The sequence below is a fragment of the Saccostrea echinata genome, unplaced genomic scaffold (assembly GCF_033153115.1).
Source record: "Saccostrea echinata isolate AGI-Se365-2 ecotype Australia unplaced genomic scaffold, CSIRO_AGI_Sech_v1 ptg000047l, whole genome shotgun sequence".
Taxonomy (NCBI): domain Eukaryota; kingdom Metazoa; phylum Mollusca; class Bivalvia; order Ostreida; family Ostreidae; genus Saccostrea; species Saccostrea echinata.
The window spans coordinates 14,003,454-14,028,164 of record NW_026889796.1 but is presented as its reverse complement, the minus strand read 5'-3'; the positions used below and the strand labels follow the sequence as shown (position 1 = coordinate 14,028,164).

At 31.9% G+C, this 24,711-nt stretch overlaps 1 protein-coding gene and 1 long non-coding RNA gene across 2 annotated transcripts; one reads left to right on the top strand and one right to left on the bottom strand.

Moving 5' to 3' along the window:
* Positions 1–1,147: 1,147 nt before the first annotated feature.
* Positions 1,148–3,668, top strand: LOC133202505 (uncharacterized). Its single transcript, XM_061338345.1, has 4 exons — positions 1,148–1,216; positions 2,007–2,106; positions 2,298–2,441; positions 3,391–3,668. The coding sequence occupies exons 1-4, from the start codon at positions 1,148–1,150 to the stop codon at positions 3,666–3,668; spliced, it is 591 nt and encodes a 196-aa protein (XP_061194329.1).
* An 8,652-nt stretch (positions 3,669–12,320) lies between these two features.
* Positions 12,321–17,978, bottom strand: LOC133202676 (uncharacterized). Its single transcript, XR_009723274.1, has 3 exons — positions 17,578–17,978; positions 17,190–17,301; positions 12,321–12,877 (listed from the first exon to the last, which is right to left on the bottom strand). It is a non-coding gene; the product is annotated as an uncharacterized LOC133202676 (long non-coding RNA).
* Positions 17,979–24,711: the final 6,733 nt, after the last annotated feature.

Here is a 24,711-nt window from a genome sequence, read left to right as displayed (position 1 = left end):
AGGATTTTTGAGTTTGGACAGTTTCTTTTTGTTTTGTTTTTTTTTTCAATATTTTTAGGGAGGTTGCCCCCCCCCCCCCCCTCGTTGCTACGGATCTCATATGTTCTAAATGAATATCTCAATTCCTGACACAAATATCATAAAAGAAATATAGGATTTTTTCTCTTTAAGAAATGGGCTTCTATCTCGAATATCCGTAAAATTATAGTAGTGATTAAATATTATTATGAAAATTCATTTCTTGCATTTTAAACATGATTTTGAAAATTATTTCCAGTGACATTCTTTTTAGAATGATTTAACATTAATTTATCAATTTTGATTACAACTTTTGTTTCTAAAATGTATTTGTGATATTGGGTTGTTTTAAAATTTTTAAGTTCTATGTTTAGTTTTATACTTCTGTAAAAATCGTACAATATTGAACTGAGGAATGATCTAAATAAGGTGTGACTTCGTATTAGGTAAATTCTTGAAAGCAATTTATTATACTGAATATATTAATTTATATTGGTTATACTAAACTCATCGTTCACAGGAAATACCTCATTTGTTTGCAAAGCCGTAATTAAGCTTACGAGGTGGGGCTTCTATACTGATCAATTTGTTCAATAAATATCATTATATGTTTTCTTATTCATTTTTATATAAAATAAGTTTGCGCTTATTTTGTACAGAAAGTCACAGATATTTTTGTTCTCATAATAATAAAACTGAAATCTATACTGAAAATCTAATCCATTAAAATCAAGGCTTCTATGTTTTAAATGATAAGGATATTCAATAATTTCTTAACTCTTACTTCTAAAATATTGTGTGTGTTTTTTAAAATACCACTAGATTTGTTTTAATTCAAACGATTATTTAAAAACGAACAGATGCTGCAGTTGGTGTTTTAAAAAATCGTTACATAGTCATACTTTCTAAATATTTTATAGATAATACTTATATAGGGTGTACAATCTTGTCACGCTTATACAACAAATTGTTATAGTAAGAGTTTGTCGAAAAGATGTTTCATAACTAAATAAAATGTTGTGTTCTATGAAGAAAAAATACAAATTCATGTTTGCATTATTGAAAATATTTCACTTCTTTGATTAATTTCAATTGGAATTTAATTTTGAGTTATTTTGTTAACTCAAATATGAAAGTTTCCATTGTTTTCGTGAGGGAAGTCTGCGTGGAACACTTACCTTCTATATCAGACACACAGGTATTTTATTACTAATGACACTATATATAATCTTATACCAACGTATGCAGTACATCCCTTTATGAAATGAGATGCAGTTTTCATTGGTATGTCCTTTTTTCTATTTGATGTTAAATTCAATACACTTCTTTATGATTTCAAGAAAATAGTTTTTTAGATGATAAATAAGAACGACAATTCTATAAACAAAAGTTCTATTATTTAAAAGGAGAAAATAAAACTCCCTAATTTCCTTTTAAAGATCTATACATGCAGTTCGTTTTAAAGAGTGATAATTAAAATCACATACGTATATTTTGTTTTACAAATTTCATTCGATTTGCAGTAAACACTTTCATAATTAATAATTTTTACTTTTAACATCATTAATTTATTAATGTAAATTTAAATATTTTTCTTAAGTATTTTTTTTTTCTTTCAAAAAGGAGGAGGGGTCTTACATTATGTACAAGGATAAGTATTTGAATTTCCGAAAGATTTTTTTCTAATACGTTAAATTTTGTTATCTTTCGAGTTTATGAAATACTTTTTACTGGATATGACTAAAAACAATTATTTCAACTTTCTTACTTAAGTTTTGGGAGAATATCAGCGATTTTTCATAAATAACTCTAGCGATTTTAATAATAATAAAAAGTACTCATAAAATACAAGTAAAATGTATTACTTCTTATTGTTCATAAAATTGTGGAGGTGAACATAAATCAATACATGATTTAAATAAAAATACTTTTCTACAATATCATTATTAAATATGTCTCAGTATAATCTCATTTTATCTGTTCCTTAGATTTTCATCGTCATTTGTGTATTATTCCTCCAAGCGGATGCTTGGTGGGTGAGGAGATGGTGGGGCAGGAACGGCAATAGCAGAGGATGTCCAGCAAGATGTAAATTTAACTTACACATAATATCTTACTTGTGTTTTTTTTTTTTTTTTTTTTTTTTTAAATTCATAAATGATGTCATTTAAAGTTGCAAAATATTTTTAAATTATTTTCCTCAAGACAAGACAAATTATACAAATGCGTAAGATAAATATAATTATGACTGAATTTTTATATGTATTTTATGACCACAGATGGAGCCTCCCCATACTATTTTGGCACAACAAACCTGAACTGTATCAGTAGTAAAAAGGGCAAACGAGGCGCACCTACGAGGGGACGGTTATCCTACATTCATCGATTCATTTACTACAGGGGAAAATACTTTGATTTTATTGGTTTGTAACAAATTTAAAACTTCAACGTTTTCAACTGCAAGCTTACCATTTTCAAGTGATTTACAGTCAAACCTATCATATATAGTGACAATTCGAATTCAATTAACAACTTCCTGTCATACATATATGACCGTTAAACTTCCTATCGAGAATTATTTATGATATTTTACCCGTATTCAGGTAAAACATGACAAAAACAAGTCGGTTTTGGATTTAAACACTTAAGTTATGCTTAACTTAATTAGGAATAAAACAATTTGTAAAAATATCTGATGAAAACATTTTATTTATCAAGAATCTTCTCAAGAACAGCTAAGTCATTATTAGACATATTAATACAGAAGTGTCCTCAGGCAGTGTAAAAAATCCGAGGTTCGAATTTCGATCCTGATGCATGGGGGGTAAGAGTAATTCTATTTTTAAATTATATATATATTCATATATATATTTATAAATGCATCTATTTTATATTATTAAATAGATGCTATTATTAGACATATTAATACAGAAGTGTCCTCAGGCAGTGTAGATTCGATTTTGTTCAAATCATGACTCCTTGGGGTAGGGCGGGGCCACAACAGTGGGTCATGGTTTACCAAAGAATATGAACTACTATATTTAATAAGTAGTTATGCATGAACTTCGAAAATTCCCTACTTAATGAGACTACCTCTCGAAAGTGACCATTTTTAGAAATTCCCTTCATAGGTTTGGCTGTAATGTAAAATGCAAGTAACTTGTACATTAATAATTTAGTCTTTTTAAATGTAACAAGATTCAAATGTCTTTTTTTAATCTTAAGAGATAGATATTCTTTTGGAATATTCTTGCAATTGTCTGAGCTTAGAAAGTTAGATTTAATATATGAATTGTATAATCTAATATAATTTCAAAAACACAGTTCAAAAGAACATCCCATTGTGTCGTAATTTTTCTGATTTTTTAAAAGGTAAATCAGTGGTTGTGATTTCAAATAGAAGACTAGAGGGACATAGGTGCAGTGGGGGAAGGGAGGGTTCCCCAGCAGGCTACAGCACAGTTAGCTTGAGTTGCATTGAGGGATGCGCCAGAAACTACAGATGTCAATATGGTAGTTACGGATTATTTACCAACAACTGCCACGACTTTGCCAACAGGATGTCTAAAATTCTCTGTAAAAGAGGGTCTAGCTGTCCGACATGGTGTCGGGGAAGCTGCAATCATGCTCGCATAGACGTGAAGAAATAAATCGAGGAAAAACAAGCTTTGTCTTGGTGTCAAAAACATGAAATGCTTCAATATTTGAATAAAAATTTGTCTTTTAAAATTGATCCAAATTTTCTTTTCTTCATCACCATATTTAAAATGAATATGAAAAGGTAAACAACATTTCTGTAAACATATTTATTGTTTGTATCCCAAGCAACAGGAATACAAGTGGGATGTTCAGTACATGCATGTGGATAACATTTGAAAGAAGTTAATATGACATGATATTGAAGATTCTTTAAATGGTCTTAAATTAAATGAAGTAAAAAAGGTAAACAAATTAACATAATTCATTTGTGGCTGTGTACAAGTTACATGAATTAATTTCAACCGCATAGAAGATCAGAAATGCAGAAAGACAGCTGAAAATATGACAGAGTACCAAACTGTGATAATCTCAGGAAGTGATTGTCTTTATGGAGTCTGAATTGTAGCGTATACTTTAATGCATGATTATTTTACAAACAATTTTACTCTCAGAATTTTTAAGACAAATAACAATAAGAAGTAAGGACATATACATGTATATTGATGTCTATAGTAAAGTTAAATGAAAAGGTGATCACAATGTTGTATATTAGATGCATGGCAAAACGCCAGAGAAGTTAACCAAATGTTAACAAAAGATTATCATGATGGAGAAAAAAGGGCACACAATTTCCCTCGTTGAAGTGAATATCTACATATTGAAAAAAACTGTCTGAACACGAAATTTCCATTCTTATTCTCGGAATGAAAGTCAGTAATTTTTCCTCTAACCACGAAAATTTGACCCCACGAAAATAAGTGATTTTACAGTATTTGTTATAACAGGCTTGAAGAATGTGCTCACAAATGCATCGCTACTGCATAACTGTCGACATCTAAATTTGATAGAAGTGCACAGTCCTTTAACATAACATTGGAAAATTCGAGGCCCACTGTCTCATTGTTCAGGCCCAAGGGTGCAGCAGAGTTGGTCATCCATTGAAAAATATATTACAAATTTGAAAATGTCTTTACCTATAGACATGTATCAGACAAACTGCTTGCATGATAACTATAAGTAGCTAATCCTTAACAAAAATTATGAAAATGATGCCCCTTGGGCCAACCATTCAGACACGAAAATGAGGGCTAAGTTGTTCACATATTGAAAAAAGAACATAACACCTTTGAAAATTTCATTTATTCTAGACATTTTGTAGACAAAATGTTTGTTGGATTTTAGCGTTGAAAATACCTGAAGAATATATTTTCGGTTCCAGCTGACAAAGTTTTTAACAATAAGTCTTTGTAAGGTTCATTATTTCAACTGCATTTTAGAACTCGGTTTTAAATCCACATCTAGTAATCCAACTTATACTCACAATTCACTTTTAAAAGATGAAATTCTTAAAAATCACCTTAATTGCAATTTAAATACTTCAAACATTCCAGTCAATGGAAGTGAGTTTGATTAACCCTAACCTATACTGGATTTTAATACATCATAAAAATCCTTACAAAGATATTTTACAGCGTTCAGTAAATGTTCAACCAAGCCCTGTCCTTACTCCTCACCAAAATACCAACTGCTTTGAAGGAGAAACTTCAAACGCATTGTGCTATAAAATATTCAATAAGTGGTGTAAATAAAGTGTGGATTCTAAAATATCCACAGAAGATTTTAAAAATTTAGCATCCCAAAAACCTTTCAAACATTAATTAGTAGCATCAAAACATATGAATTTTCTACGCTTTATACAACCTTTCCTCAAGATATATTAAAGATCAGGCTTTTGACATCATAGACAACTTCTTTCTCAATAAAATATAAATGTGACATTCGTCAGTTTTCATATTTTGTTATATGAAATTACATTGCAAAAAATTATATAATTCTATTTATTACATTTTCAAAGTGAAATAATGAGATTTATTTATTGAATAAAAGTGATATTCTCTCACAGTGTGAAAGAATATCAAAGTAAGTAAAAAATATTCTAATTTCTGGCCTGTAATAAGATAGAGATAGTAGCTAAACCATCTTGATAGAGATTAAACTGCCAATTTCTTCCCAAATATGTTGCTTAAATCCATGTTACAATGTTTTCAATCTCACAGCTGCTAAGCTATGACGTCTGAACTGCTCAACTGCTTTCTTTGGTTGTTAGTACGGGAATTAATGTTGCAGCTGTTGCAGAAAAAATGCATAACCCGCGTAAGCTGCTACGTTAATTCCCGTACTAACAAAGAAAGAAAGAAATTTAATATTTATATTTATATCTGTACAAATAAACATTTGAAGTAGGATTTAGTAGATGAAATATTGTATGATTGATATATTTGTCATTGATGGAACAGCCACTGCTCAAGAAATCTGTAGAGCCGATACGCTAAGCGGTGTTTACTGACTGATAAACGGCATTGGTTTTCTTAGAGATATACACGCTATGTAAACGCAATTTTTTATGTGAAACAAAATGGCTAAATGATTTGAGAAACATGATGTGTAATAAAAAATAATTACTTTCCACAAAGTTTTACTAAATAAGTCGTTGTAATTACAAAACAATTAGGCAAGATCTGCAATTAAGAATTCAGTCTATTCATGAATATAGATGAAGGAAGTGCGTAAACAGTATATAGACACGCATGTCAGCGGGAAATCATAGACAACAAGGTACGTTGCATTTTGACTACGATTTTGAATAAACGTTAATATATGTCATAACAGAGTAGATGATTAATACTTGTTGTTTAAAAGATAAGTATCTTTAAGCATAAAACGTATGCCATCCATGTCAAAAGTTATTTTGTATACCAAACGGCCTACCTCGTTTTCTTGACGCCATTTTTGTTTATCAATCTAAAAGTAGCGACGGTGTCACATGATGTATGAATTTAAATAAAGGCATTACTGTCCTAGTAGGATAATGAATAATTACAATTTGAGATCTTTATAATGCGTTCATTTCCAATTGTGTAATTTACAATATTTTCGTAACTTTATTTGGTAAACAAAATAAATGAATTTCCAACTTTATCTTTAACTGACGCAAGTTATAGCATGTATATCTTTAAGAAGTAAAGGAAACAATATTTAGTGGATGTAAATATTTGATACTGAAAAGATGCCAGACTTCTTTCTTGACAATTTCCATGTAGTCTTTAGAGACCACATCTCCTACAATCTGGGTAATTTCGATGGGCACTACATGTAATTGTGTTCCATTATCAGACGACCTGTATTTAAATTCCTATAAAGCAGAATTTATTCAACAATCTTCTTCATGAGAAGAACCAAGCTCTTGCTGTGACCTTCAATTCAACATTAAGATATATCAACGGCGTTTTATCAGTTAACAAATTACTTTCATTAATATGTACACTCTATATATCCAAGTGAACTCAAAATAAAAGATACCACAGTCTGACATCTGTGTCATATTTTTAATGATTATAGACGATAATGGCCAACTGATAATTAAACTGTATGAGAAACGGGATTTCAGCTTTTCCATTATCTTCCCTTATTTATATGATATTCCAACACCATATGCATCTTCATATGGTGTTTATTCTCCCAACTGATTCAATGGCATGCAATGGCATGCTCTGAGAATGATCAATTTTGAAACCGAGGCAAGCTACTGACAAACAAGTTGATGTTACAAGGATTTCAACAATCGTGTTTAAAGTCAGCGTTTTGCAGATTCTACTTTAGTTAAAATGACCTTGCTTGTAGTAACTACAACCTATCGTTGGATCTTTTTTTGTCTGACGTTTCATACCATTTGTTAGTTCATTACTTTTACACTGAATTAGACTACGGATTACTACTAATACCTGATTAATTCATAGAGCTGACGGTGGGTGTGACCGGTCGACAGGGGATGCTTTCAGGGGACTTCTCCTAGGCACCTGATCCCACTCCTGGATTTTCCAGGGGTCTGTGTTTTTATCCTGTTGACGATTCTTTTGTTTATGGGTTCAACGAGATTGATCACTGTTCTTCATCTTTTACATATTGATACTTCAGCGTCCCCATGTGGATTTAGAGACCCTTTTAATAACATCGGACCACAATATAAGGTCACAATTTTCGTGGAAATATAAATGAGAAAACTTTTAAAATCTTCTGAAAAACATCAGGGCTAATAGTACTTGTGTTAGTGTTGTCGCATCATGGGATTCTTGTAAAACAAAAGACGATAATGGTTACCGAGATAGCGTATTGAGGGGTCTACGGGTAGAACAAACATATCCAACTGCAATCTTCCCTGAGTAGCCACCCATGCATCTTAAATAAGATTTACAATTACCAAAGTATTTTTGCACCCTCACCCTCTTTATAGTGAGAGTATGAAAATACAGAGCTTAATTAATATTTCTAAATGAATGTTTTCAAAGTCTTAAGTCTAAGCATTTCATTATTTAATATAATATTCCTTGTCATTCAGATATAAATAAGGGTTTTTACCCATTCATTTTCTCCAAGATATTACGAAGTCTGTAAGTTGAGGAGTTAATGAGCGTTTCAGTCATGATGAAATTGAAAAAAAATTTCAACTTTCTTTCCAACATGAGTTCGTTTTTCAAATTACTTTGTGAAAAAAAAGATATGTTCTTGCTCACGAATTATCATATTTACTTAAGGTAGTATGGGATACCTCCAAGTTCTGACGTATTTCCGTTTGAAGTATTGTTTTAATTTGCATGAGTGCTTATAATCGGGTCAAAATTTGTAGATACACCGTTGAATAGAACACTCTGAAGCTTTTTCAATGCAAGTTCTCAAAAGTCGGCATTTTAGTTAAAAAAAGACAAAAACATTCACAGTATATAAATTTACTTATAATTGTACTATAAACATTAAAAAAAAGCAAAACCTGTAAAGGATAGTTTAATCATCTCTGCTTTTGATTATTTCAAGCAAAAACCGTATTTTAATTGTTTGAGTAACTATGCTTCCCCTTGTGTGCGACGAGGCATAGAGAAGTGTGATTACTTCATATTGTGCTGAATTACGTTAAGTACTATTCCACGTAAGAATCAGGCAGGGGGCGGCACATGAAGGGTTTCCAATTTTTTTTAAACTTCGCATGCTGGTAGAGTATGCTTAGTAACTTCCTAAAATAAAATATTTTTTATCAAATCAGTGTCTGGTTTCCATGGCAACAGAAACACTGTTTGCAGCATGTTATGGCCGAAATTTCCTCTAAAAATTTGCAAAATTGCCAATATTTAAGTTGAAAGAAAAAGAAAATCAAAAAAGAAATCACAATTATATTTATTGCTCATTCAAATACAGCTCAACTAGTTACTTGTCACAATAAATCAAAATATTTTTATGTCCAGTAAGATGTTTTAATTTTACACTGAAAAGGGGAGATAATTCAAATTTGCAAAAACTTGAAAATATCCATTTTTTGAGGATTTTCGTCTATTAAAAAATATAAAAACCCTACAGCCAAATCAAAAGACTGTGCTATTTTCATAGACATCATACCCTGTGGCTAATAAAAGTATAAAAACATTTTTGTGCAAATTATTATTAATATCCGAAAATTATGGATGAGTTTCATACAAAAAAAGAGCAATTTCACTATTTTTGTCAAAGTCCAGTATATGCCATAGATGTATACAAGTGAAATGAATATGACATTTCAAAACAATTTCTTTTTATTTTCAAAACACAACAACACAAGTAACTTTTCACAATTAATCAAAATATTTCCATATCCAGGAAAAATTTCTAATTTTTCACTGAAAAAGGGAGATAATCCAAATTTGAAAAAAACATGAAAATACCGATTTTTTGAGGATTTTCAGCTTTTAAAAAAATATAAGAACTGAACATCCAACTCAAAAGGCTATGTTATTTTCATAGACATCATACCCTATGGTTTATAAAAGAATAAAACATTTTTGTGTAAATTATTATTTATATCTGAAAAATATGGGTAAGTTTCAAACAAAAAAGAGCAATTTCACTATTTTTGTAAAAGTCCAGAATATGCCGTAGATGCGTGCATGTAAAATTAATTTGATATTTCAAAACAATTTTTTTTAAATTTGCAATTTCAAATACAGTAAAACTATTTGCTTTTTACAATTAATCAATATAATATTTTGATATCCAGTGTTCTACATGTAATTAGAGATTGTTCTTTCTGACGTATCCGTATACGTATCCGTATACGTATCGAGGTGAGGGAGGCATCTCGATCCCGATGTCTAAACTATTTACTATAATTTCCATCATTATTTGTTTGGTTTTAAAGCAGCCCCATTCATTTAAGAATAGCATATAATATTTTTTTTCTAATAAAAAATGTATTAAGCTGCTGTAAACGTCTATCATTTCGCTGGAAAATTTCTTAAAAAAATAGATGTATTTGTTTTCATTATATTATTTAAAACTTTAATTGCAATTTTGTTTAAAAACATTTATCGGGATCCCCCTCTCTCTCCTTTAACATCAGGCATTTTATTGATTGATTCTGTAATTTACATTAGATGACATAAAATTAACCCCCCACCCCCGCCAACTCACACACACACACAGTAAAATGCAAAAGACGTTGTATCCACACAATCAATAAAACCGTGTAGCCGTTTTCTAAAGAGAATTAGCTTCCAGACCCTTACCAGTATATGCTTAAAAATGCCAGTTCATCACCCCCTTCCCAGGGGGGAGGGGGGGGGGGGTTGAACTGGCATTTTTAAGCATATACTTTCATAGCGTCTGTTAACTTTCTTCATTCATTTTTTTTTCAATGAACTAATTGACATATTCCTGTATGTCTCCCCTTCCTCTCCCGAGTTGAAATTGCTACTTTCGTGCCTATTCTCATACGGCTTGATTTTGCTTTATATTTTGTCCTTTCAGCAGTATAAACTTGAAAAGACTTCATGGCGACAAAAAAATAGGTAATGAAATGAAAATGCAATTGTTAAATTTGATTTTTCCTTTTAGTTCTCTTGTTGTCGTACATGCGTATTATAATTCATGGTTTGATATAGAAACTGTTTCAGAATAGGGTATTCATTATCTTAACTTTCTTTTTATAAGAAAGAAAAGAATTATTAGGCTAAAAAATGCCAAAACAATAGATTTATCTATTTCTTCTATGCTACCTTGTCCTTCCAGCTGATTTTTATTTATCTATTCATTTATTTTTATTTATTTATTTATGCATTTTGGCCCAAAAGTGTGAGTCAATTCAACACGCAGTTTACAGAATTGAAGAGAAGAGGCTGCTTCAACGTAGCAGAAAAATAAAAAACACAGAATAAAGGATAAAATTTATACAAAACATTTAATTGATAAAATGTCAGCATTTTTTCAGAGTTTTGATCCCTCTTGTACACAAAGAATTACAGTCATCTTAATTTCAATAAATAAATCATTAAGTAAACTTTAGTCAACATGTATATAAAGTAATGTATAAGACATAAAAAATTTTCTCCTTTTATCGACAATTGTTAATTCATCCCCGACAAAAACTGCGTGTAATTGCATCACTTTCGGAAATGGTAGTCTTCCTCAAGCTCTCTGGAATATCGGATACGGCTATAACCTAACAATTTAGGGAATTTAGGGTCTTCAAACCACCCCAGAATTGCCAGCTTTCCAAAGCTTTTCTGAAGAACTATGTCCATCAAATATAATCAAATGATATACAGAATTTTGATAATGATAATAAGAAAATAAGGATGGAAGTTTTCAGTGACACCCCCCCCCCCCCCACACACACTCACACAGAGTATGCAGTATGGTCAATTTAATCTTTCACAGTTAATGTATCCGTAATTATTTTTGTGGAAAAGAGAAACTCAGGACTTAATATCCATACCCCCCCCCCCCACACACACATTCCCAGTAATAGGTTTTTTAAAGGTTTGATTAATTTCTACACCTTTTTTTGTCAAAGTTTTGCAAAGGTGACTTGGTATTTTTTGGTTTCTCCATGCCTTGGCTTAGCTTCCACCTTCTCCACTTTGTTAATCAATTTTAAGTGTCTTCTTGATGTATACAAACTTATACTCATCTAGAATGTTTGATCTCTGACAACTCGTACAGTTAAACTTTGTTAACTCAAACCCTTGGATATACCGAAGTTTGAAATGGTCCAATCAAGTTGAGATAACGAGCGTTGACTGTATGCATTATGGGGAATATGTCTTGTACTGGTAAAGGTTACTTCGAGAATGAAACAATAATATATCCTGATATTGAGTGAGAGAGAGAGGGGGGGGGGGGGGGGGGGAGTCCCTTTTTGAACCTTTTTTTATTTTTAAACAAATCAATAAAAATATACTTACTTTTTTACTAATTTTATTTTTTTTTTAAAATCCTTCCATAAAATGATAGGTGTGAACAGCAACTTGATACGTCTTAGTAGAAATATTACTATATATCTTATTTTCCAATGAATGAGGTTAAAATCAAACAAGAAACGATGGAAATGTTACCCAACGGTTAAATCATCGGGATCGAGATGCCTCTCTCACCTCGATACGTATACGGATATGTATACGGATACGTCAGATAGAACAATCTCTATTTATAACATATATAATTTGTAAATTATGTTCTAATTTAACTGAAAAGGGGAGATAATCCCAAAGTTCTAAAACATGAAAATGTTAAATATCTCAGGCTGTTTTTGAGGTCAGAGTATAATGTACTCTTCACGTAAATAAATCATTGAACTAACTTAATTGTATAATATAAAACTTGTTTTTTATTTATACACAGATAATTATTTTTTGTTATCCTTTTTGTTATACATTTCCATCCACACCAAAAACACAATAACTAGTAAATATTCACAATTTGAGTGATATTTTTCACACATGATCCTATCATTACCAAGTCGTCTGCTCGTTTGCCATTCAAATTGATCTTATACCCAAATGATTTCATAGTCAAAAAATCTAAACATAGGTGAATTCATGAAAAATAAATCTTTTAATTTTAAACCTTGGAATTTGGCAATCATGTTACCCAGGTTTTCTTTTGTAGTCAACGACTGTCCTTTGTTTAGTAGTTTCTTATACTGAAACATAAACATGATAAAACTGTAGTCTTAAGTGCTTACAGATTCATGGAAGATGAAAGTCACTGCCTCATTAATTTTATCCAAAGTGTTGAACTCTTTCTCTGAACTCCAGTCTTTGTTTTGTGATAGCTGTGATGATTTCATTTCCTGAGATTTCTGAAATGGTAACTGATAAGTTAATCAATTATCACCAAAGAAATGATATAAAGGTATTAAAGGTTAAATTTAAATACACATGCAATTTCTTCAATCAAAATTGAAGTTTAAAATAGTCAGTATTCATTTTATTATGGGACTGATATTCAGCTTGCAAAGCTTTGTCACATCTGAATCAATTAAGAACAATGAAAAACTAATTTAAATAGAAATGATGAAACCTGTTTGACTTATCGGGTCACAGCAAATATTCAAACATACATATAAACAGACCTGCATGACCAAGTAATGCTTTTCTCTACAATTAAGTACTTCAGTGATATTTGAAAACAATTCATTAAAAACTGCTTGAGTTATCATTTCATATATGTAGCAAAGGTGTCAATGGATATGTATTTGAATGTACATACAGACAAAACAGACTAAGCGATGTGACCCCAAAATGTATAGGTGATTTTCTCTTACAGTAAAGAGCTTCTGTATAAAATTTAAAAAATGTTATGTTAACCAGAAGTCTCTGATGAGACTGTAGCTCTACTGGTCTTTATGCATAGCAAACGAAAAGTAGCACTCGGATTTGAAACTTTGCAACAAGCAGCAATAAATAGAATTATGTATCTTAATGTAGTCTACTTATGTGCCAAGTCATATTGAAATCAAACAAAAACTGTAGGAGTAGCATTTTGAAAGTATTTCACAGAAATTTCTATTTTCAGTAACCATGGCAACACCATTCATCGAAATCAAAAACCAATGCACTAAATTATGTATCTTAGTCTACTTTTGAGCCAAGTTATATTGAAATCAGACCAAAACTGTAGGAGGAGTAGCGTTTTAAAGGAATTTTACAGAAATTTCTATTTTCAGTGACCTTGGCAACACCGTTCATTGAAATAGAAATAACAATGCACTTAATTATGTATCTTAGTGTAGTCTACTCATGTGCCAAGTTATACTGAAACCAGACCAAAACTGTAGGAGGAGTAGTGATTTGAAAAATTGTTTACAATTTGACAGACGGACAGACAGACAGACAGATGGACAACGGTCACCTTACTATCGCATAAGCTCTTCTGGTTTCTGACCAGTAGAGCTAAAAACTGAGTTATTGCATCACAACAAAAGTGTCAATGAAAATACTTTTGGACATACATGCAGACAGACAGACAAAGTGAAATAACCCTTGAATGTGTTTTTGTTTTCTTACAATAAAGGAATTCTGTACAAATCTGAAAGCATAATGTTGAATCTTGCAACAACAAAAGTGATGACAAACTGACAGATGGATGTACAATGTGATTTCTACGATGCTCTCTCCTTTTTAATTCCCTTCACATATGCCATTCTTGGTGCCCAGTTTATTTAAATTGGTGCAGATGTTCTGGAGAATAATAAGGAATGTGAAAAGCTTACAAGGAGATAGGAAGATGGATAGACAATGAATAACAAGTGATTTGATAAGCATGAGCTTTTAGCTCAGGTGAGGAAAATTCTGTTGGTTAAGACCATTCCAAGTTTTTTCTATGTTTAGCTTCCGCGTGAGCCTTGGTTTTTTGACACCCCATATCAGAAAAAACAAACAAAATCAGGAGTCCTGAAATTGTTTATTCTGGTCAAAATCACTGAATTCTGTCAATTTCTCAAAGTATTTGTCTACAAAATGTCATATTTTGAATATTGTAAGCATTTAAAGGACTTATCGCATGTTTCTAAACTATTTGAAATTAAAAGCGTAAAACGTTCCTTATGACCACAGTTTATTAATTTTGTGTTTTTACTGCGGATAAACCGCAGTAATTAAGCAATTATTGACTAAAATGAAAACCCCTGAATTAAAAATCTAAGTTAATTAGATAGCGATCACGTGACCCTGTGACGTCAAAGGTGACAATGGCTGATCAGCTCTTCACGTAAATCTTACTAAAATATACGCGATACAACCTGAATTTTCTATGTTATGGATGACCAAATCACTGATTTTATCGATATGAAATTTAATATCCAACCTTATATTTTAGAATTGTCAGCAAGAAATAATCTGAAAAAATCCGTTAACATTGTAAAAATACAGCGACGATAGCGAGGGAGACGTGGCGAAGACGAAGAAACTCGCCATAACAATACAATTTGATTTGTCATTTTATCACATGTATGAACTTATTTGATTCACAAATTTAAATTACATAACTTTATTATTCTTCATTTTTAACATAATATTAATTTATGCAAGTATGCCTTTGTATGTTTTGTAAAGGATGGTGGTCTTGAAAAATAATTTTCCGATCACGAAACATTGCCGTAATCAGACCTACAGATTCTAAATGTTTCGAATAAAAAACGAAAATATCTCAAAATTCTTACACCTTAAAACTAGTAAATGTTTCTACAGTAATTGGAAATCATGTTAGGAATTAATTTTTTCAGCATTTTTCATAATTAAGCTGCATTTGTCGTTGATAACTCCACAAATAGTGTGCAACTATCATCTCTCTATCACTGAATTGTCGCCTATGACGTCAGAGCAGTATTTCGCCGAAATCCGACTGAAATATGCATATTGCCATATTTGAATTTCAACTCTCAATATCTCTTAAAATACGCTTTCAACAACGTTTATTGTATTCAGAATTTTAATAAACAAGGTTGTAGATAATATTTTTCATAAAATTAAGATTTTTGAAAAATCATGCGATAAGTCCTTTTAATTAATACCTTGATTTTGCTGAAGAATAGATATTTCTACGAGAAAAATAGATTAATGGAATCAATCCTTTGAAAAGCGTCATTTTTATGACTATGAAGTCTTGTGCTTTATTTTTTGTTTGTGTGTTTTTTGCAAATAGGTAGGTAGGTATTTGAAAGATGGGTGGACGCTAAACACAGAAAAAACTTGGAACAGCCTAATGAGAAAAAGATTTTTTAGACTTCACCCTATTTTCTTCCCCTTTGAATAGCTCAAGGTCAAAATAAAGGTCAAGGTAAAAAATGAAGTTGAATGGCTTACATCAATTATGTATCAGCATAGTAAGTTCAATTAAAAATGTCTTGAACATATTGAATGGTTTCATTGAAACTTAAAATAAATTTAAGAAAAGTGAAGTCTGCAAGGTCAAAGGTAAGGAAAGGGCAATGTAAAAAATATTGATGAAATTGAATAGCTCTCACCAATATGCATCAGCGTTTAAGCTTTCGTAAAAATATCTTGAATAGTTTCTATGAAACTGAGCTCAACATTATTTAAAGGAATGTGAAGTTAAGGTCAAGGTATAAATATGTTGATGCAGTTGAACTGAATATATCTATATGTTTCAGCATATGAAGTTTGATGAAAATATCTTAAAGGTTTTTTTTTTGAAACTGAACTAAACACTTATTTAAGAAGTGAGGTCAATGTCAAAGCAAAGGTCAAGGTCAAAAAAATGGTGATGCAGTTGAATAGCTTTTATCAATAATTCAATATATATGCATTAGCATATGAAGTTTTATAAAAATATCTGGAATAGTTTCTTTCAAACTGAGATAAACACAAAATGTTATGGAAGGACAGACTGAAGGATGGAAGATGGACATGACAAACACTATATGCTATATTCATGGCGGGACATAAAAACATGTACATGTAAAAACAAAAATTTAATACATCAATTTAACAACCCTGATTCTAATGAATATGATATACAAACCACATTAGACTGTTTCAAAGAGACTAGCTTGATAAAAACCTTAGTAATGTCAGTAAAATGTAAGTCAGCAATAACCGGTTCTGAATTTTCAGTATACATGTATATCTATTGATATTCTATCATTAATTATTGTAATTTTTAAAGAAAAAAAAGTTAAAAGCATTTCTTCTGAACAAAATATCTTTATCGTGTTTAATTGTTTACAACCTGTTATGATTTGATATCACAGTTATATGTATTTTTTTTTCTGTTCATGCTTAGGTCAGGTATATATTAGTCATTTTCAATGGCCATCTTTAAATGGCTAAAGAACACAAAACATTGTGGCTGGTGGTGATGGTGGTGTGTGTGTGTGTGTGTGTGGGGGGGGGGGGGGGGGGTTAAATGTGATGCTGGCTGGCCAAATTTTGACATCAGTGCTGATGAAAAATTTTGGTGTGCTGTTATTTTATATACATATTTGTTTTTTTTTTTTTAATCAATTATATCCCACTGAATGTTCATACTAATGTACAAATGCCACATGTATTGTATAATTAAAACAGAGGGCCTTATATTTTAGCAGCTTTGGTGTGGACAGTTTAAGCACATGTGCAGTGTCTCTGCATACAAAACAGACTGACCCTTACCACTGAAATGTTTTGACATCTTCTAGTTCAGGTCAACTGAGGCAATGACTATGAGATACAGACTCTTCTGTTTCAGTCACTTGGTTATCAGCTGGTTATACATTGAGTACACCTGGAATTTTAAAAGAGAAAAGTTTAAGACATTTAATTAAAAATAAAAAATAAAACCTATAAAATTTATTACATTCCCCTCAAATCCCTTTAATCTGGCCAAGTTTTACAGTGATTGTACATAAGAACAATTACTAAGCTTATGATGTCACATTTTAAATTACACATCATGAACTGGCCACCCCAATAAATATAATTTACTGTTTAACAGATAATTAAAATGTAATCAATAATCATTTATAACTGTCAATTTACCCTGCTTATTAACAAATCTCACCTCTTTCAAAACTAGTATACATTACTTCCCCTTTCCAAGTTGAGTAAGCGGACACATTCGGACGGTCATCCCTGTCTGGGGGCTCACTTTTGGATTTTGGTGGATGACCTTGCAAGCTTAACTTCCGACATTGACCATACTGATATCAGTATGAACAAATTGGCATTACCTTGATCATCACGAGGACAGTAATTCCACAGATCTAGTAATTTTATACACAAGTTGCTGATACAAGCTCACCGTCATCGTCTCTCTTAACAGATTATTCACTTCGTTTACACGTGCACGTATGTACGATTCTGTTCTTGTACAGTCCTTTAGTGCAATTCATGTCAATTCATTCAGATATTTGCAATACATAACGCACGTTGCTCCAAAACAACTTTGCCAAGCAGCCTGCCATGGAGGCTGCCATTGTTCTTTTTACTAGCGCCACCTATATAAGCTTCCTAAGGGAGATAACTCTTACCATGAATTGTAGCAAATTCCATGATTTAGTAACCCTTTATCTTTCCAATCATTCATTTGCACAAAAATATTAAAGTACTTTTTCTTTCCATATTCCATCATTATTGTAATCATGTATTTAGTTTTCCCAAATCCTCTTGGGTTTTAAGGAAATTATTTCATGATATATGCACTATTTACATACAATTTATACACAACACCCCCCTTGAGAAACTTATCCCCGGCTGTGTGATGAAAGGAGAATTATAGCAAAATCATTAGTCATCATTCATTTTAGACCCAAATGAATACATTAAACACAGTTTTAATGAATTCGCAGATTTTCACTGTACCGCCTAATTAGTGCTACCTGCCTGATTCTTACGTGCAATAGTACTTAAATAGAGCTGGTCTTCTTTGTAATTTACTGTTCAGTCAAAAAACTTTTAGATGAATACAATTGCTTCTGAATGAGACACTTCTTGGAAAGACATTGTCCATGCATTGTTTTCCAAACAGTTCATAGTTGAAAAATACAACTGAAAAAGAGTGCGATTTTTTTTTAAGTTTGGGAAAAAATGCTCATAATTTCTGAAATAGCACCCAGGATAACTCTTCCGTACGGATCTTTTAATTCAAAAATTTTAAATGCATTTGATATTTTCCATTTATGTATATTTTTTTTAATTTGTATATTTCACTTTGCTAATATATTAAGGTGCATTTTATTTGTATACTTTCAAATGGAATGTTATCCGTCTGTTTTCAGGAAATGAAGTTTTTTGTTGAAAATGAAAAATATACTAAGACTTATTTCTTGTCATTTTTGTTTTTATATACTCTTTATATTAGTAGACTCTTGAGTATAATATTAAGCTTTTGAAAAAAAATTATACTAGAAAAAAAGCATTTTTGTATTTGTCATTGAAGTATTTAAAAAAACTTATCAAAATAACAATTCAACATAATGAAAGTCGGGGGTATTTCAAATCCTCCTAATTTTGGTAAATAAATATGTAGGACAAGTTTCGTTTGGTATCCCATATCACCTTAAAGGCGTGGAAATAATTAATTTTACAGTAAATACGAAAATTTCTCTGTATTAAGGAGACGGTTTTTGTTAAAGCTTTCTTAAGTTAACATGTATTAAACGGTCAATTATCATATACATGTAATCGAGCATCACGTTTTGCTGATGAGCAACATGAAAGTTCTGTTTTGTTCATCTTGAATATGATTACTATGAAATCTTCCAGAAAATAGTGGCAAAACATATGTTGGTCAGTTCATCCATATATACACTTACTCAAAAGTTAAGGACCACCCACTTTGATATGAAAATTACAAGTAAAAAAAAATATTTTTTATCGAATATATTCAGATTTACTAGTCAATCATGCAAACATATATTTAATATTTGTTTTTATGTTACATCGATATCTCTATTCAAATACTTGTAAAACCGGTTTCTCCAAGGCCACCAATGCGTGTTCAAACAATGCAGTTTTCAATTGTATTCACATCCATGTTTGCATGAGCTTAACTGATAGAAAAAAAATGTTATAAGTTTTGTGCAACCATGCCTCGTCGGAAACTTTCAGATGCTGAACGCTGGCAGGCCATTGGAATGGTAAGAACTGGAATGACGTATAGAAGGGTTGGCGAACACTTTAATGTCAGTCAGACTGTAATTTTGCGTCTGGTACATCGCTGGAGAAGAACTGGGGGTGTGGAAGAAGCTAAAAGATCTGGAAGACCCCGAAAGACTACAGAGAGGGAAGACAGATTTCTAAAACGACTAGCTAAATAGAGTCCTTGACACTGCTAGCACACTGAGAAGCAAATGGAACACCCAAGCTCGAATCAGCAGAAGCACAGATAACAGGAAGCTAAACAAGGAACGGATGCGATCATGTCGGCCAATAAAACGTCCACTCTTATCCCAGAGACAAAGAAGCGAGATTACTATGGGCACGACAGCATAGGCGGTGGAACATTCGGTCGAGGCAGATAAGACATTGGTAAGATGAAAGAGAATGAAAAGTTTAAAGAATTTTCATAGGAAGAGTGATGGTCCCTAACTTTTGAGTAAGTGTGTATCTGCATCACCTAAAGCATTAAAAACCTTTCTTTCTTTCTTTTTTCCCACATTTGTCGTTCTTAAAAATGTCTTTCTGGCCTGACGCCAAATATGGGAATACAACTTCGAACGTATCGTATTTGTAAGTCTTTGTTAATATTTTTGTAGATTTTACCACATACTCATGCTCATACGATCAAATGCTCCACACAGCATGTAGAATAAAGGTTTAAACCGTGTGACTTAAATTTCTCATGTGTTCGTGTTACCCATTGAAAGAATCCATTAAATACAAGTATTTAAAACAGTCTTTTTAAACCAGATTTTCACTTAACACTATCATTAAGTATTTCCGTCAAGCATTGCTTAATATTTGAAGTGACAAGAAAGATAATTCAAGACTCTATGTAAGTATAAAACTCCAGTCACATTTCCAAAAACGACCGACGGCCAACTTAACGGTTTTGGAATTGAAAATAGGATTCTTCGGGCGACAATTCGGCAGTTCATCAACCGTTGTCTTGCCCCCATTTGACCTCTTTTTTTCGTCGGCCGACCAATTTTGTGTCCGTTGAGCCAAGTTATAATTTTTTCTGCGTCGGTGGCCGGTTCTTCATTCGAATTCGTCGTTGAATAGTCTGTCGACCAACCTTTGATCATCGTACGACCATCGGTAGACAGTTTGTTTAGTCGGTCGTCGGTCGGTCGACATTTAGGAATTGGGTTTTCATTAATGTCGAAAATGTGAAAATCAAACTGCAGCTCAGGAAACGATGATCGGGTGACGGTTGGCCGATTTTGTTTCTAGGAACGAGGGTCATGTTTTTCAACCGACGATGCGAGAAAAATTTGGTCGCCCGACCATCGGCTTAAATGTGACCTAGGTATACCCTTTCTGAGCTGATATGCTTTCTGACCAGATGATCATATTAATGTCTTCAAGCGTTCATTACAACTAGCATACAATATACTCTATACACACACACACATACACACACACACACACACACACACAGAGAGAGAGAGGTGGGAGATTTTGTCATATGATCAATATCTGTTGGTTTAATTACTTACAACTGCGTATCCGTTACGCAATAAAGGTATTACATGTATATATGTTTTATATGACACATTGTGGTTGGACTGCAATAAGGTTAGGCTGCTTCTCAATCCCATGCAATGCATTTATAATGAGCTGAAATATTGTTGAAAAACAAAATAAAATATTAATAAATTCCTCTATATTTTTAATTATATGCAACACTATATTATATCAATAAGAAAAAATAACCAGTATTTTAAAAAGTATATACTTCATTGCATTAACTACATGAAATATGAAGATAATGAACAGTATTCAATCTCGATAGTCCAATGAAACGATACGAATTTGGAACAGACCAAACACGGACCTCAAAATTTAGAGGTGGGATCAGGTCCCATGGAGGAGTGAGCATCCCCTGCCGACCGGTCACACCCGCCGTCTGCTCCTTGTCATAATCAGGAAACAAAAACCGGAAATATCCGTAGACAGTTCAGTGTATAAATAATGGCCTAACGATCAGTATAAAAAACGTCAGTCAGCATTTGACTCAGTGACAGGTTGTATGTGCTGACAAGGTCATTGTATAGACCGAAAAACCTGCGAAAAGATGACTTCAAACGAGACAGTTGATATCCTTGTTTCGTCAAATTGTTTGTCAGTAGCTTGCCTCGTTTTAGAAATTGTTCATACGTAGAGTATGCTCTTGCGTATCGAATCAACTGAGAGACATAAACCCCATATGCAGATGATAAGGGTACATTTCTACATAAAAAAGGGAAGTTGACGATTGAAAAGTTGAAGTCATCACGTTTATCATAAAGCTTTGTTGTTAGGTTACCATTAACGTCTTTTTCTAGCAAAATATCTAAATATGAAACAGATGTGTCAGAATCTGTGGTATCTTTTTTTCAAGCTCACTGGGATATATCGAGTCGACATATGAATGAAAGTAATTATTGTTAATTGATAATACGTCATCGATAGATCGAAATGTCGAGTTGAAGGCCACAGCAAGTGTTTTCTTCTTCTCATGTAGAAGTTTTTGAATACATTCTGCAATATATGAATACAAAATTAGATCTGCTCATAAGGGGGCGCAATTGGTACCCTTGGGAATTCCAATAGATTGTTAGAAGACATGATCTTTAAAAACTACATAGATATTGTCAATCAGAAACTCAAGCATCTTTTTAATATCAACTTCAGAGTACTTGTGTGTACAATCAGAGTTTTTTTTAACAAAATAATTTTGTAAATGACCAATGACAAGGTATATTTATGAGTTCCACTTTTATTGAAAAAGCAGCTGTCTATGATGTCAAAAAGCCTTGACTTCAATTTATCGTGGGGAAAGGTTGTATAAAGTGTGGAAAAGTCGTACATTTTGATGCTATTGATTTTAGTAAAATTTTGTGATTTCAAATTTTCTAAAAGTTCTTTGGAGTTTTTTAGTATCCACATCTGATTACATCACTTCTCGAATATACTGTTGAACATTACTCCTGACGTTTCTCCTTCATTAAAGTAAATATTTTAGTGAGAAGTAAAGAAAGAGGCTTGGTAGAACACTTACTGGAACCCGCTAGGTATCGTTTGTTTGTAAGGATTTTTATGAAGTTTAGGAATCCAGTAAAGGTATGGTAATTCAAATTTATATTGATTGTTGGGAATATTAAAATTATCTAAAACGGACATATGATTTTGAAGAATTGTCTCCTTAGAAAGGGAGGTATGTGTGTAAGTTGGACTTCCACCCATAGAATTAAATCCTAATTCCTCTAAAATACATTTCAAATAATGAGCCTTACAACAAAGATTATGTTGTTACATGTTATCTTTCCTTTGAATTTAAGCAATAGCATGTGTTTCAGATGAATAAATTTAACATTAAATGATAGGAATGTGTTATGATTTACAAATTAAGAGTTTTTCTTTTATTTTTATTTATGCTCAGCATGCTATTTGTCGAAAATATTTTCTTCCAACATTGTAGAAATTAGGTTAAATCAAAATAACCTCTCCACATTTTTATCTAGCGGCTATCAAATGTTACTGGTTCATATAATTGGCTCTCTACAGATAAAAACCACAATTGATTCAACTCATTAAGAGATGGGAAATAATTTAAACTGAAGGAAACATTATGTTATACATTTTATCAAAGTGTCAGTATTCATTATGAGATTTTAATTACACAAAGATTCTTTCAAAAGACTGTTAAGTACATGTAATGTAGAATTTACATATCTTAACTTGTCATGAAGCCCTTGTTTGCATTTGGTCAAGACAATTTCTGAACGGCATCTGATGTCACTTTTAACATATCCTATATGTATTTGTCTAAGCGCTCCAAACAGCACATCATTTTTGAAAATCTTTGTCCTGAGTGTTCTTTCTAGCTTTGTCATCGTTATTTTTGCTTACAGTAAGAAGACAAAGTTACATTGTTTAGCTAAAGAATACAGTAAAAATATATCAGCATTATGTTGGACGCAGATTCTAAACCAGAGGAAAACAGATTGGGATTCCAACTTTCAGAAAAACATAATTTGTTTATGAAGAAAAGCCTGATGGATATAGCAAACAATTAGGAAAGGTTTGAATTAAGATTGATTCATTTATTTTTCATGAAGTCCTTGTCAGTATCTCTAAAATTCATTATCATTATATTTACCATATTTTAGCAACAGAAACCAAACCCTGTATTGTAATTAATTATGGTCACAGGTAGCCACACACAAAAGTCACTATGCCAAAATAATATTTTGATAATTTTTTTTTTATAATTTCAAAATAAAGCCGAAGAGAAGCTATTTGTAAGTGGTTCTTTTTCTGATCAGTATAAAATAAATGTAATATACAATGTATTCTAGTAATAGGCTCATAGAGACGTTTTGAGAACAGATTTCATTTTATGTGGGCTTCACTTTTTCTCCAGGAACACATATTTTTAAATTTTGTTTAAATAGATAAAAAAATAGCTTTGAGCCACTTTATCCTGCCAAATTACATCATTGTGTCAATTATAAACAATCTTAAGTGTAGTTAATTCATAAATGCCATCAGCGTTTGTTATTTATCTGTCTTAAGGCGACATGCCTGCAAGTCAATTTGACAATTTTATTTTAGTTGGAGCAGTCAGTTTTCATTATGAGTTTTTAATTACACTAAGCAAATTAATTTCAAAAGCCTGTAAGAACATGTAAATTATAATTTCACCTGTCAAAGAGACATCAATTGTGTTTACTTGAAGACAGTTATTGATCGCATCTGATGTCAGATTTAACAGATGTTGAAATTATTGTTCTGCGCTCTCTCGGCGACAAATTATATGTGAAATCCTTTTTTCATGAAGTCTTTAGCTCTCTGGCAAGCTTGGACCTGCTGGGAATTCTGGATATGTCACATTTCACCATTGCACTTGTAGTGAAAATTCTGCATTTACATATGTACGTGTAGACAATTTATACCACTGCTTCCGTACGTGAAAAAGACATGGCAATAACATTCAGTATGTGGTGGCATGTGCAATTTACTCCATTTCATACTGACAACATTCCTG

What these genes read in the sequence shown, in the direction of transcription:
- LOC133202505 (XM_061338345.1), top strand. Translation starts at nt 1,148, where the DNA reads ATGAAAGTTTCCATTGTTTTCGTGAGGGAAGTCTGCGTGGAACACTTA. An exon ending in CTTCTATATCAGACACACAG is followed by an intron (nt 1,217 to 2,006) that starts GTATTTTATTAC and finishes TCTGTTCCTTAG; the next exon opens with ATTTTCATCGTCATTTGTGT. An exon ending in CAGAGGATGTCCAGCAAGAT is followed by an intron (nt 2,107 to 2,297) that starts GTAAATTTAACT and finishes TTATGACCACAG; the next exon opens with ATGGAGCCTCCCCATACTAT.